Source organism: Phaseolus vulgaris, chromosome 1 (assembly GCF_051622355.1).
Source record: "Phaseolus vulgaris cultivar YP4 chromosome 1, ASM5162235v1, whole genome shotgun sequence".
Lineage (NCBI taxonomy): Eukaryota > Viridiplantae > Streptophyta > Magnoliopsida > Fabales > Fabaceae > Phaseolus > Phaseolus vulgaris.
The window spans coordinates 36,791,247-36,806,382 of NC_143498.1; the positions used below are offsets into that span (position 1 = coordinate 36,791,247).

The 15,136-nt window shown below is 35.6% G+C and overlaps 1 protein-coding gene and 1 long non-coding RNA gene across 3 annotated transcripts; one reads left to right on the forward strand and one right to left on the reverse strand.

Annotated features, from left to right (window-relative positions):
• Positions 1 to 305: 305 nt before the first annotated feature.
• Positions 306 to 4,017, forward strand: LOC137813900 (uncharacterized). Of its 2 annotated transcripts, XR_011081521.1 has the most exons (6): positions 307 to 836; positions 928 to 987; positions 1,115 to 1,462; positions 2,312 to 2,348; positions 3,214 to 3,345; positions 3,812 to 4,017. It is a non-coding gene; the product is annotated as an uncharacterized LOC137813900 (long non-coding RNA). The 2 variants fall into 2 exon arrangements; XR_016520736.1 differs by lacking the exon at positions 2,312 to 2,348 and having other exon boundaries at positions 306 to 836.
• Positions 4,018 to 11,023: 7,006 nt separating this feature from the next.
• On the reverse strand, positions 11,024 to 14,705 carry LOC137813902 (bZIP transcription factor 17). Its single transcript, XM_068616365.2, has 2 exons — positions 12,415 to 14,705; positions 11,024 to 11,729 (listed from the first exon to the last, which is right to left on the reverse strand). The coding sequence occupies exons 1-2, from the start codon at positions 14,324 to 14,326 to the stop codon at positions 11,287 to 11,289; spliced, it is 2,355 nt and encodes a 784-aa protein (XP_068472466.1). The 5' UTR covers positions 14,327 to 14,705; the 3' UTR covers positions 11,024 to 11,286.
• Positions 14,706 to 15,136: the final 431 nt, after the last annotated feature.

Below are 15,136 nucleotides of genomic sequence, written 5' to 3' on the forward strand. Positions count from 1 at the left end.
GGAGTATATGTTCAAACTCTTATGTATTGAGGTGATCTCTGAACATAATATTTTGTTCTTGATTGATTAATAGTATTATTGTTTTGCTTTTAATTCTTGATCTAGAATCTTAAATATGACTGGAAACACTACAAAAAAACGTGTATATAGTGGCGGTTATAATATGGCGGTTATTAAAAACCGCCACAATTAGCTGTATAATACGACAGGTTCGTAGACGCCATAATGTTCAATCAAAATGTGGCATTTAGAACCGCCATAACTAGCTTCTGAAATAAAATTTCTCCCGCTTTTCGTTCCCTCCATGAGCTTCATCTTTCACAAAGTTTTTTTTTGTTTCCCCCTCTTTTGGTCTTCTTCAAAAATATACCTCTATCACTCTTGGAAAGATACCTCTTTCACTCTTCATATTCTTCATTCACTCAACCTCTAAACCCTCACTCTCACCCTCATCTTTTTTCAATCTTCACATTCCTCATTCACCGAACCTCTAAACCCTCACTCTGACCCTCACCGTAGTCTTCCCTTCTCAGCCCCATTTTGAAAACCCTCGCCCTCACTCTCACCGCAATCGTTCCCTTCCCAATTGTATTTTGTAAACCCTCTCTCACCTCCCCATTTCGTATTCCCCTTCTCTCACCGCAATCGTTCCCTTCTCTATCGATTTAGGGTTTTCAATCGCATTCGTTCTCCCCGCAGTCGTTCTCGTCGGAAACGTTCGCGCAGAGGCAATGCTGTCGAGGGAGGTGCCAAGAATAAAACGATGAGCGAGCAGAACCATGCCACTCGCAGGATCATACGCTCTCAGTTCCTCAAACTCAAGACTCTCATCATCGGTACATAACGTTACCACTCACTCTTCAATTTATTTACAACGCTAAATTCAATTTTTATCCCTAATTAGCTAACCCTAAACAAACCTAGCAGAGAAAAGATATGATTTGTTGAACATGGAGTCCGACAACTTCGACACCATTTTGGACCAAGGTAGGTAGTTGTACTTATTCCTTTGCTTTTGTTCTTGTTCTCGTTCTCGTTGTTATAATCTTAAGTTCTCCGCTGGACATCTGATTTAAATTTCTAGTGATTGGTCTGGTTGGATGGAATTTTGCAGTTGAGAAGCCCAGAGAGCAGGTTGCAGATGCATAGGCATTGTTGGATCTGACACAAGTGTAAAAGTATTGAAGCATCTAACGGGTCACTGGATAAAATGAACCCAAAATTATCTGATGTAGATGCAAAGGTTTCTAATCGACCTACAAGTGATAAGTTTCTTAAGTACACATTCTGTAGAAAGCGTAAGAAGGAGGCAGTTAGTTGTGATGAAGATTGCTCTCAAGATAATATCAATTCAAAGAAAAAGTGTGGAGAGAAGCAAGATCATAATGTTGATCCTATGAAGTCTTGCACGATGACTGAATCATCTCGGGACAGCCGACGACTAGCACAGGTTGCTCGTCAGGTTGGTGATTTGTGAATGTTACTTTCCATCTTTCACTGTTTTTAGCATGCATATGTGTGCACATACTATGTGATTCTGTACCAGTGTTAAATAAACTACTCTTTTTTTCAAACATGGTCATAACATTATAGGAGATATGTTGTTAGCTGCTGACAACGGTTCACTTTGACTAATATTTAGCTAATTTTAAACATACCTAATTAGAAATGGGCAAATTGTTTTAACTAAGTGGTAATTTTGTTATACTCTTATCATACTTTCTTGTTTGGTGAAGAAAACACTAGAGCTGATGATTGATGATCTTCACTTTATTTAAGTTCTAACTGAACTTCTTTTGAAATCCTCAATTATTCCTCAAGTCCTTTCCATTCCCCCTTTCACTAGCCACTGATCTCATTTTTTACAATTACTATGGCATTCCAATGCACAGTCAAAGAATTTTCTTATGAAAAACCTGTACTTATGATGGCATGTATAGTTCCAAATGCTTATGAAATTTGATCATTGAATCATTTGAACCTGGCTGTAGACAAATCTCATACAGAGATTCTTTCTTGACTCCAGGGTTATGGTTTGGTAATAGAGACAACCAAAAACATTTGCCTCCCTTTGGTTTGAGGTTCAAAAACTGTCCAGTGTCCAATCAAACCCCTTTTACCAGAGCAATTTTCTAGCCAAGCTTGTCTGCATTAAGAGTCTTTAATCCTCCTCCATTTTTTTGTGTTGTCTACTTCACAGCTCAATATTTTATTTTTCTGCTACAAGATATTGCTATTTTTCTATTGATTTCATAGCACCATCTTCCTTTTGTTTTGACTTCTTTCCTCTGTTATCGTTGCTCTTTCTCAGCCATGGCATCATTTTGGAGATGATGATTCCAATTAAGGTAAGCCTATTGAAAAGTTGAGTTACTTTAAGCTTATAGAGGCTTGTGTAGGACTCAGTGCTTAACTTTTTTTTTTAATTCATGTTCCTTGACTTTTGTTGTTATTGTTTTGTCAACTATGCCTTAGATTGGTGGGGGTGATTGCGTGTCTAGAGTCTCTCTGGACTATGACTTTTAATTGCTAATGTTGAATGTCTTTACTTTTTTTCTATGTACGTATAAGTATTTTTATTGTACCGGTAACCATAACCATATCTGGGATTGACGTATGTCTCTGGTTATTGAAAAGCACTTCCTCTTTATGGAAATCCAGTTCTCTGGACTATGATTATTTATTCTGGTGATGTTTCCTCTAATTGTATTTGTTTCTATACATGCTAAATACTGAGTGTTGCAATAGATAAACTATTTTTGCTTCCTTTGACAAGTACAGTTTCAAACACATTAGTGGGGTCATTAACAATTTATTTTATCATTATTTTCTGTCAATTTAACTCTTGAGTGGGATGCTTCCTTGTGTTTATTTGAAAATAAATGTTTAATAGTATCCAACCGTGCATTACACAAAAATTATACAAAAGGTCAAGATGGATTTCAAGTGGGAAAAAGTAATTTCAACCTCTAAGTGATATGCTTTGTAGTTTATGAATGTCTTCTTCTTCTTTTCCCTTCTAATATATAACTTATTAACATTTTTTTTCGGTAATAATACAATGATAGTAACATCTAAAAACATCAATAATATTTTAAAGAGTAATTAAGTTGTTGTTTAACTAATATTGATGATCAATAAAAAACTTATAAGATTCCTTGAAAAATATTTTAGAAAAATTATTTTACTAATATGTTACTTTTTCTTGTGCAGGGATGTGGACTGGCAAGACAATGATGGAGCACTAAACACAATAACCATGACTCATCTTCTCCTGCCAATTGAACACCCCAACTGCTTGGTTGAAAAGGAATCAGATTACAAACCTTTATATCCTGGCATCTGGTCCGTAAAACTAGCACCCTATATACTTTTTTCCCATAATAATTGATAACATAGTCAACCTTGTAGCCTTTGGCTTAGCTTTGCATTATTTTCTTATATCTAAAGCTATATGGTCTACTAAATTGGTTCCCCGGATATCAGTATAGTGTAATGACCTCTTTTTATAAGTTGCATCAAGAACATCTTTAATAGGAATTTTTTATGAATAAAAATATTATTTTATTGTGGGTCTCAACTATATGAGTTTTTTAAAATTAAAGAGAATGCATGCATGTGAGACTCGCATTAAAATAACAACTTTTGTAAGTGTATTCCATTGAAGATGTTACTAAACCATCTAATTTCTAATATGATATTTTGGAAATTCTTAATACGGGCGCATGAAATTTGTCCACGAAATTAAGCACTTTTTTTGTTCTGAGAAGATGTTTTGTATTGATAAATTTATGGTATTTTGATGAAACAGGTACTACAAATATGTGGAAGTGATCACATACTATTCATTATTAATAGGGAGAGAGCAGGAGCAGTTTGACATAATTTATGACAAATTAGGATTGGGAGTTTACTTCAAATATAAACAATTTATATTTTTACAATGTAATTTACTTGTTTGGATTAGTTTGACATTATCAATTTTTTTTTTCTTAATGAAATTATTTTTTATTATTATATTTATCCATTTTAATTATATTATGAAGTTATATTATGAAATTAGTTTATGTTATAACTTAATTATATTATGAAACATTACTGTGTAGTGAAATTTAATTATGATATTAAATTAATTAATATTATAAAATTAAATTATAAAATAGAATTAAATAAATTATTAAAAATGTTAAAAATAAAAATAAAGTTTAATTATAATATGAAATTAAATAATATTATGAAATTAAATTATAAAATAGAATTAAATAAATTATTATAAATATTAAAAATAAAATTAAATATTTAATATTTGAATTATGACAGTTATAAAGTGGATTATAAATGTCATACTATATTGTATTAAGTGGCGGTTAAAACTGTCACAATTTACGTTAAAATTTGTTTACTCAGTTTTAAAATTACGACATTTATAACTGACGTCAATTACACGTTTAAAACCGCCACTTTATACAATGCATAATATGGCGTCTGCTACAACGGTTCTTAATTGACCGCCACATTAAACTTTGTGGCGGCAAGAATTCTGGCGGTACGCTGTACCGCCACAGACGTATAAGGCGGCGGTTAAAAATGTCAGTTTTTACGAAAATAACCGCCGCATTATACACGTTTTTTTGTAGTGAAAGTAATTTTAGGGTTCTGATCTAATCAATAATACATGACATATTTGAGTGCTAAGAATAGACTTGAAGTTAATTGCTATCAACATTTGATCTTAATACTGAGTTGTTTTTATAAATATGCGAGAAATCAATATTTAGGAAGCATCTTAAGAATTTTATATGTAAGGAATCGATATAAATGATTTTTTTACGAGCATCAATATCAATCAAAGAACATAATATTATCTGGCTAATCTAAATACAAAAGAGTGAGAAAGATTAAAAACAATCCTTATTTTCCAATTGAAGCAATGAATTCTTTGACTGTTTTCTGATTAATCATTGCCAACGCAATCACTTTCAACACACTTTTTATTGTTTTGTTTTATATTTAGCGAACATTTTACTTGATTATTCAGTTGTTCCTTATGGGATAGATATTCGCCCTTAGGGACACATTATTATTCTGACAACGCGGTGCACTTGTCGTAAAATGTCATTAGTAATCGCCATGAGAGTGGATCAAAAGATAGCACGTAAATGCTATGAAAATAGTTTGAGAAATCAAAGGAGCATGTATACGATCACCACCCAACTAGGAGGGTCGGACGTGGAGGTAGAGTCGTCCCATTGTGAGGAAAGGCAACCTAGACCCGTGGGAGAAGTTCGAGAGGTGGAGATAAACAGTAAGAAGTTCAAGCTCGGTACCTCATTACAGAAAGAGTTGGAGGAAATTGTCGAGGTCATCTCAAAAAACATGAATGCCTTTGCATGGTCATTCGCTGACCTTCTAAAAATTGACCCAGATTTCTTGTGCTATTGTCTTATGATGGACGAGAAAGCCAAGCCCGTCGTCTAGAGACAAAGAAAATTCAACAAAGAAAAGCGTCTTACCATAAATATTGATTCTCAAAAACTCTTAACAGTTGGCCATGTGAGGGAAATCCAATACTCTTAATGGCTAGCAAATGTGGTGATGGTGAAAAAGTCAAGTGGAAAGTGCAGGATGTGCGTCAATTTCACTAATCTCAACAATACCTGTCCCAAGGATCCTTACCCCCAGCCCAACATAGATTCCTTGGTGGACAGCGCATCAGGATGTGGCTTACTGAGTTTCATGGATGCTTTTTCAGGGTACAACCAAATCTGCATGCACCCAAGAGACAAAAATAAAACATCATTTATGGCCGAAGCAACCAACTATTGTTACAAAGTCATGTCGTTGGTGTTAGAATGTATGGCTTTAAACTAGATGGGGGGTGAATGGTAAGGGGGTTTTCGCAAACATTTTAAGATAGAATGAAATTCTTTGCAAGAAACCAAATTTAGGAATTCAATTTGCCAAGAACAAAGCTCAAAATAGAAAAGCACCAGAAAAACAATCGGTTGTTTATACCAGTAATATAACAACAACTGAAATTAAAGAGTTTAAGGAAGAGAGAAATGCACAAACAGTTTATAGTGGTTCACTCTTAACCCAAGAGCTACATCCAGTTTCCCAGAAACCACTAGGGAATCCACTAGGTAATCAAATCCAGATTACATACACACACCACCAAAGAAGTGACCTTGATCCCCTCAAGACACACACTTCCTTTGGCTCAGCACATACACCACCAAGAATGTTGATCTTGACAACCTCAAGAGCACACAACCCTTCTTGGCTTTACAACACCATAATGTACACAAATCACAGAACGCATTACACTATTACAGAATCAACTGAAATCAATACAGAGTAATCCTATTCCACTTCTCCCTTGAATAACCAAAGCTCAAGTTCAAACTCAAAATGCTTCAAAACTCTTTGAAAAACTCAAATATGTTTTTCTTTTCTTGTTGTTTGTTATAAAATATTAACAAACTATTTATAGTATTCAAATCTTGGTCAAAGCATTTAAAGCAGGAGCGTATTCAGTTATGAAATCAATTAAAGCTCTTTTAACAAACAAAATTGTTTTCTGTTAGGATTCCAAACAAACAATCGGTTGAAATAGCGAATCAATCAGTTGTTTGGGTTTGACAGCAAGTCAACCATCCAAAACAGTTTTCAAACTTTTTCAAAAACACCTAAGTATAAAACAATCGATTGTTTCAACAAAGCAACAGATTGTTTTTCACTTAGTTTGAAAAACACTTTAATCTTAAAATATTTGAAAACACTTAAGCTTTAGATTCAACAAATAGTGGATTACAAATATAATCTACCCCAGATCCTATTCTAAAGCACCTCAGCAACAGCAAGCACATCCAGCCTTCCATCAAACACAAAGGATTTGGATTCTTCAAAGCTTGAACACACTTGATTCAACAGCTGGGGCTAAAGAACACAAGCGCCACCTATCAAAGGCTTATAGATCGGATCCTACTACCCTCTCTCAGACGTAATGTTTAAGCATACGTAGATGACATGGTTGTGACATCGAAAAGGTTGAAGGTACATGTGTCCGACCTAGAGGAACTTTTTGCAACCATAGGGAAGCACAATTTGAAGTTTTCATTACAAGGTGCAGAAACTCATTACCAGACCATTAAAAAAGTTGCCCTAACAGTAGTTTTCATAGCCCGAAAATTGTGACACTACTTCCAAAGTTTCATCGTAGTAGTAATGACCGACCTACCTATTTAGAAAGTCCTTCAGAAACCCAATATGGCGGGTAGGATGGTTCGTTGGGTCATAGAACTATCGAAATTTGACATTCGTTATAGACCATGAAGGTCCATCTAGGGATAGGTGTATGCAGATTCAATGACGAAACTCACCCCTAAAGACTCTAAACCTGACCGCGACGATTTCATATGGATCCTCTCCGTGGACGGATCCTCCAACCTTCGGGGAGATGGGGCGGGCATCAAATTGGAAGGACCAAATGGCCTTATGCTCGAGCAGTTACTCAAATTTTCATTCAAGGCCAGCAACAACCAGGTTGAGTACGAGGCATTAATAGTTGGGATGTTGTTGGCAAAAGAACTAGGAGCACATTGATTGCTAGCAAAAAGTGACTCACTGCTCATAACAGGGCAAATATCTGGATATTATCAAGCTAAGGACCCACAATTAGCTTCCTATCTCGGGTATGTCAAGGATTTAAGGGAAACTTTCTCTATTTTTTACCTTGTCCATGTCCAAAGAGAACAAAACACTCGAGCATATCTGCTATCCAAGCTCTCCAACTCGGGAAAGGTAGGGGGCCACACCGATCTATAATTCAGGAAATCCTAAAGACACCAAGAGTGACCATCCAAGAGTTGCACGAGGAAAACAATCTTGAAGTCATGCAAATCACCTCGGGGGACACTTGGATGACGCCATATGTTCGATACCTGGTGGATAGACTGCTCACCTCTGAGCCCACAAAGGCCAAGATTGTCAAGAAGAATGCAAGTCGGTACACCTTGGTGGACGGTCATCTCCTCCGATATGGCAATCAAGATCTGGTCACTTAAAGCATGTCTCTTCAGCCCACTAAGCTCGGGCCCAATAGACATGGTTCGGCCCAAGTAAGGGGAGGCCCAATGGTCCCAAAGAAGTCTGCTTTGACAGATGGCAAAAACATTAACGTTATGCACTGAAGTAAACAAGAAACAAAAAATAACTTAAATCTACAATTGAATCAGTTAATTATATTTTTTATTGTCACGAGTGTTAGAATTTCAGGGCTAAAACAAGAGGGGTGATGATTTTTTTATGCAAGATTTTCGCAAACTTTGAAGGTTTAATGAAAGTCAAAAGTAGAATCAAAGATACATAACAAGTTCAGCCAAAATCAAACATGTTTTTAAATGATTCCAGAAAATCAATCGATTGTTTCTTCAATTCAACCGATTGTTTTTATCAGCAGTGTATAAAAACAAGGACTAAACAGATTTAAATGAGATAAGGGGAAGAGAAATCAACACAGTAGGTTTATACTGGTTCACTCTTAACTAAGAGTTACATCCAGTCCCCAGAAACACCTGGGAATTTCACTAACAAATCAAACTCCTTTGATTTACAACACACAACAAAGAGATGTTTTGTATCCCTTCAAGAACACAACCTTCTCTTTGCAAACATTACACAGATCAAAATACCCTCTTAATCTATACCACACAACCTTACAGAAATACAAAGATTAAAGGAAGAGGAAAGAGTACATCTGGATCAATTCACGAAATTGGAAAAAATGACTTAACACACAACAGTCTTATTCCTCTTGAAGAAAAGTCCAAAGCCTTAGGCAATCTTGGAAAACTGATTTCAAATTTGCAATTTGAATCTCTTGTAATCATATTTCTAGCTAGGAGTATAAAACCTTTTTTATAAACTCCAAGTAGTCGTTAAAATCAAAAGTTAAAGTAGTTTTGTAAACCAGCCAAAACAGTTTTAACAGACTTAACAAAACTTTGTTAAGAAATTTCAAATATCAATCGGTTGATTTATCGAAACAACCGATTGAATTGGTTTGATAGCAAAGTCAACCAAAGTCAAATTGTTTCAAACACTTTCAAAAACTTCTAAGTGTAAAACAACTGATTAAAACGATAAATCAACTGATTGATTTTTCACTCATCTTTATAAAAGGTTTCAAGATCAAATGGCCTTGGATCAATTCTTGAACTGGATCACAAATTTAAACACTACAAAATACTCAACTAAATAAGCAGCAACAGAACTTCACACAATTCTTCAAGATTTGGAGTCATCAAAGTCTTTGTTCAACAACGAGGTCAACAAAAACAAACAATCAAAGACGATACTCTTTGCATCAACATCCCTAAAATAAAGGGGAATATATTGACAATTTATGAGGTTGTTATTAACTCCTGAAAAAGGATCTACGAGTGTTATAAAAGGGCCTTGAGACCCTGGACAAATGTAAGTGTTATTTTATGCAATAGATATAACACACTCATATTTAATGTTCTCACTTATTTGATCATCGGAGTCTGTTGCTTTCCTCATTACACACTAATCTCTCCAAATATCTGAAGGCTACAATAACAAAGGATTGAACTGGAGACCACCTCATAACCCATAACTATTGGCCAGACACATTTCTATATCTTTCCTAAATGTATTATTGTACTAACATTTTTTAAATACATAGTTTGGTATGGAGTGTTATTCCACTGTTATACATTTTACATTATGAAAGCCGGATTATTATGAGGAAACAAAAGTACACTTATACTATTATTATCAATTATCAATTATCAATTATCAATTTGTTTCGTCTTAATTGAAATTTAATTGTCTGAGGTAATTTAAGTTCTCTCTGTTTATTTCGTTTAATCTCTTAAAAATTAGGAAAAAAAATGGGTTGACCTCTTAAAAACTTCTTATATTTCCCTGCTTATTTCTTTTAATCTCTTAGAATAACATCATTTATATTTAAATATTTGAATGCTTAACTCAAAATCATTTTTTTAATATAAAAACTAAACATGGGACATCTATGTAAAATCACATGCTTGATTATGACAAAAGCGTTATCGACTAAAGCCTTCAAGAATGAATACGGAGAAAGTAAATTATATTAGAGTAGACGGTTATTTTTGTTCTAAAAGTACAATAACTTATCCCATTAGATTCTGAAACTAGCAATTTTAAGTTTGAGTTTTTTTTTATTCTTCTGTTAAATTGAGCATTTAATGATATTTATACTTTTATATCTTCATTTTAACGGTTTTAAATTATTTTTCTATTTATAAAATTTTTTTATTAAATAAGCAGTTTTTTAACTTTTTAACAGTTTTAAATTATTTTTTATTTATATTTTTTTTAGGTGACTGATAAGTTAATTGTTTTTACTTGTGATCACTTAAGTGTCAGGAGAGATTGATTCTCCTATTTAAAATAGTTATTAGAAAATAGTTTTGCGTGTAAAACAATTTTTTAATTTTTTTTCTCTTATTTTATCTCTTTTCTTACTCAAATATCAAATATCTTGAAATTCAATAACATATTTTTCATACACACAAATATACACATAAATTTATATTTAATATATATATATATATATATAATAATAATAGTAAAAATAAATATATATATATATAATACCCACATTATCACTTAAATTACATGTTTTTATTTTATTTTTTAATCTTAAAAAATCATTAATCATCAAACTAATTGTCTGTTAAAGGTTTAGTTTAAAAAATGTATGTACACGTGTGCCTAGTCAAATAATAACGTAGTTTCTTTCTTGAAACCAAAAACACAATTCCGAAATTCACCCAATAAGTGAAAGAAATATATATATATATATATATATATATATATATATTAACGATTTTGCAAAATCATCATAAAAAGAAAATTATAAAATTATCATTATCCAAAATCGAGTTTACAAGCAATGTCTCAAACACACACTTTGAACTATAAATTCAGTCATGCATGACATGGGATCCGCTCATAAATTAAAAGGTGGGCATATATTATTAAGTTTCTAAGAAAGGTCTCAACCTTACACATTTGGTCAACAACCCCCATTGAAGCCCAGCTCTGTATTCTCAGCTACAATTTTAAGCTTGCTACTTTAAATATGTTATTATGTACAAAACTGGAGCCAGTTTCTTTCCTTCCTTCCCAGTTCCCACATACTTTCGTTACAAAACTAAAACTCAGGTTAGATGGTTCAGCTCTATCAAAACATTTCACCGAAGGAAGGATGGATTCTCATACATATGCAGCCACCAAATGGGGAGAAGCACGAGGCAGACCGCAAGAGTAAGTGACATACTTGACACTATCAATTAGCACAACCACGAATATTCGAGAGAGTGACTTTGGTCTCATCATGCCATCGACATCAACATCACCATCACCAGCCTCTTTGGGATCAACAAGGACTGAAACCACCATAGAAGATTCATTACCATGGAGGTGGTCTTTCTGCAAGTTTTTTACATGTTCTTCTGTTATGTTCAGACTCGATCCAGTAAGAGAATCTGGAAGCCCATGAAGGGTTCTTCTATTCCTGGTCTTTTTGACCGAGGTAGCATTCTGACGCTTTTCGGTTGACAAATTGGCAACTGATGTCGCAGGAACTATAGCTCCAGGACTAGGAGAAACATCAAACTGGAAAACTTCAGTGCACATGCCAGAACTTAACATTGGCCCTGTATCAGAAAACCAGAAAACTCAGCATACTTTCAATTGTCAGGAAGAAACAAAATAGGTCAACAGTTTCTTTATTTTGGCATAGTTTAGACGACCAGCAAAAAACTGTCCAAGCATGACTGAGAGGTGGACATCTCGAAGACATTCTTTTCAGCTCTTATATTCAGAAGAGATGCCATATATAATGAGTGTAAATCATGGCCTAAGAAAAGCTACTCTACAACTACAACAATGAAGAGATGAGCCAAAATTGCGAAAAGTACTGGGCGGATATTTTTATAAGCAATCTCTTCACATTAGTTTGAGACCCCGAAGGAAAAAAAGGAGAAAACATCTAATCAATTTGGAAGTTATCAGAATTTGCTGCAGAAATATTTAATCATAAATTTATAATAAAAAAACAGCATCATGATTTCTTATCTTATCAGGGGAAACCAAGGACGACCAGCGAAAACAAAAAACATGTTATGTTAGCAAAGATAGCAATAGCATCCTTAAGACTTATTAATCATCACCAAAATTAGAAACCTTAAACCTAACGTGCTAGAGTATTCACAGATTAAGATTAGAAAATAACCAAGACATCACATAAATTAGTAGAGGAGTAATGTATCATATTAATTCCTATCAAGCAGTCTATACAGAATAAAATTAACAATGAAATCCACAATATTGGATAATCACCTGCAAGACCTTCACGGAACCACTGTTGCATTTTACCATCAGTTGCAGAGGACTTCATATGGTCCTTCAAAGCTTTGGTTGAACCAGAGCCAAGAGCCTTCCTCTGTTCCGCAGGAACCCTATACACATGTGGATGTTGACCTCTTAGTCTTCCAACTTCAGGAATAGCCAATGCAGAATCCGAATCCTTAGGAATGGCCAAACCTGTTTCTTTCTTCTCCTTTGCCTCTGCAGTTTGAGATGCCATAGCTTTTTCACTAGCCATAATGGAATGGATAATTAAGTTTCCATCAATCTTCACCATCTTATCATTCCTGGGAACATACAAAGAAGCAACAAGAGGTTCGCTGGCATTTCCCTGGCGACCAAAATCATCAGGGCCCTGCCGTTCACCCCTTTCTTCTCCTAAATGCCGGCCTCTCTCGTAATTCATTTTGTCTTTAACACTAAACCTCTCATTAGAAAACCCTACTTCCTCATCTCTTTCAGACCCATTCCTAGGACCATTCACAGACCAAACCTTACCTCCACCATGACCATGCACCCTATCACTAACATAGCTAGATAGACCAGTATCAGGAACATTGTCCACTAAACCGCCAAACTTAAAATCCACAAGAGGAACAAGCCCACCAAAAAGCATGATAAAGAAAAACAAACCTAAGAAACTAATACTAGCAACCTTCTTAGTTTTCCCCTCACTCTTCTTACTCTCGGACTTTTTACCTTTGGGTGCTGAAGTATGCTGCTGAGGCTTCAACCTAGGAATGGGTACCAAAGGAACCTGAGATCCTTGAGGCTTGACAACATAGGGAGCACAAGGCATCCAAGGATAAGGCATGGGTGCCATTGGAGGATGAGGGTAAATCCCAGGAGCAGGTGGTGGAGGAGCACACATCACACCAGCACCCACTTGCTGTCTAAGTGTAGCATTCTCAGCCACCATGTATGAAATCTTGCTACTCAGATCAGCAATGATGGAATTCATTGATCTCACTTTCTCCTCAAGCTCCTCCACATAATGCTTCTTCCTCTGCCTAGAAAGCTGTGCACTTTCCCTATTCCTCATCAACCTTGCCTTCCTTTTCTCATCATCATCATCAATTGCATTCACATCAGACGGAGTCTGTTTCTCGGTCTTAGTATCCACCGAGGAGGAAGAGAACCTTCTGTGCTTGGTAGCACTTCCTTCACAACTCTCTTTCTTCCTCTTCAGATCACACCCTGAAATTTCCTCCAATTTCACACCCTTGTCCATAACTTCATGTGCATGAGACGATGTTATGTCCCTCTCGAAAGATACAGAATCAGGCGAGGGCGAGTTTATGGCCTCATACACACCCGATCCAGCATTTCCTGAACCCTGAGACGAAACCGGTCCACTAGAAGACTCCTCCCGGTCGCAAAATTCAGACTCCGGCGAGGGAATGTTCGAAACCCTAACATCAACCGCGTCAAGCGAACCTTCTTTGCACGAATTACCCTCAGAAACAGAATCCGACGCTTGCGAATTGAAAAACCTTGAAACGCCGGAGCTCCGATCTCCAGAAACCACAGATGCGTCAGAACGCGGAGAATCGGAATTCTTCGCGGAAGATTCCTCAATCGGCCCCAAAACGGAGGTGTTGTCGGGGTTACATGCGTCAGTAAGAAGGAAGTCCTCGGCGTCGGAGGGAATGCAGATGTCGTCGAGATCGTCGAAGGTGATTTCGAACTCCCCATTGTTGTCATCAAAATCCATGCCGAATTCAAGATCTGAGGCGAAGGGAAGCGTGTCGGAGTTGAAGAGCGAGTCCATGGACAGAAAGGGGAGGGAACCAAACTCGGCAGAGAACTCGTCGAACAAGGGATCGGAGGCCAGCAGCTCCGCCGCCTCTGACGACGGTTCCACGGCATGCATTGACTCGGTCATAGGTGAGGGTTTCCGCGAACGGAGAAGGAAAAGTTTGGGTTTTAAGAAATTTTGGGGTTTCGTTCCTTATTAGAAGACGAGAGCGTGAGTCACGCGCTATGAACCCGTCCACTGAATACGATAAATACTTCTACAGTTCTCTTGAGTCACTCACTCGTATGTGCCACGCGTTAATTTTGTTCAATGAGAGAGAAAAAAAATAAGAAAAGCGTGTCTAGAAACTTGTGGCTAATGTCAGAAGGGATAATGGGGAGAAAGTGGGAAGCAAAATCCAGTGAGCAAGAATTGCGTTTCCGCTACGTTCGGTTGCTTTCAACGACCACGACGGAGGGTGTCATTTTTAAACGACTTTTGGACTTTCTTTTCAAAAGTTTAACCTAAAATTATAATGTAAGCAACTTACTACTCATGTATATATGTGTTATTTAATTAATGGCTTAATTACTTTTTTATTTTTATTATAAGGTTCGAATATTACTTTCTTGTTGATTTTTAAAAAGTTTAAAATAGTCTCAACATTTTTTAAAGTAATTCATTTTGATGTTTTCTTTTAAACTTATTTTAATAGCGTTAACTAGATAATGATATGGGACATGAAGTGGTCCATTATGGTATATAAGGCTGATAATTTATAACACGTGTATAGTATAAAAGGTGAAGGTGAAGTAATCGGAACTCCAAATGGAAATTATGAAAGTGAAGTAACTCCAATTTAGAACATCATGAATTTTTATGTCCTTTGAGGAAATTATGCTATTGTGTATTTACTATTGAAAGTTGTGAGAATGGAATGTATATATATTCTCCTAT

Coding starts and splice junctions, on each gene's coding strand:
- LOC137813902 (XM_068616365.2), bottom strand. CDS start 14,326: ATGACCGAGTCAATGCATGCCGTGGAACCGTCGTCAGAGGCGGCGGAG. Junction 11,730..12,414: donor GTTCCGTGAAGGTCTTGCAG/GTGATTATCCAA, acceptor TTTCTGATACAG/GGCCAATGTTAAGTTCTGGC.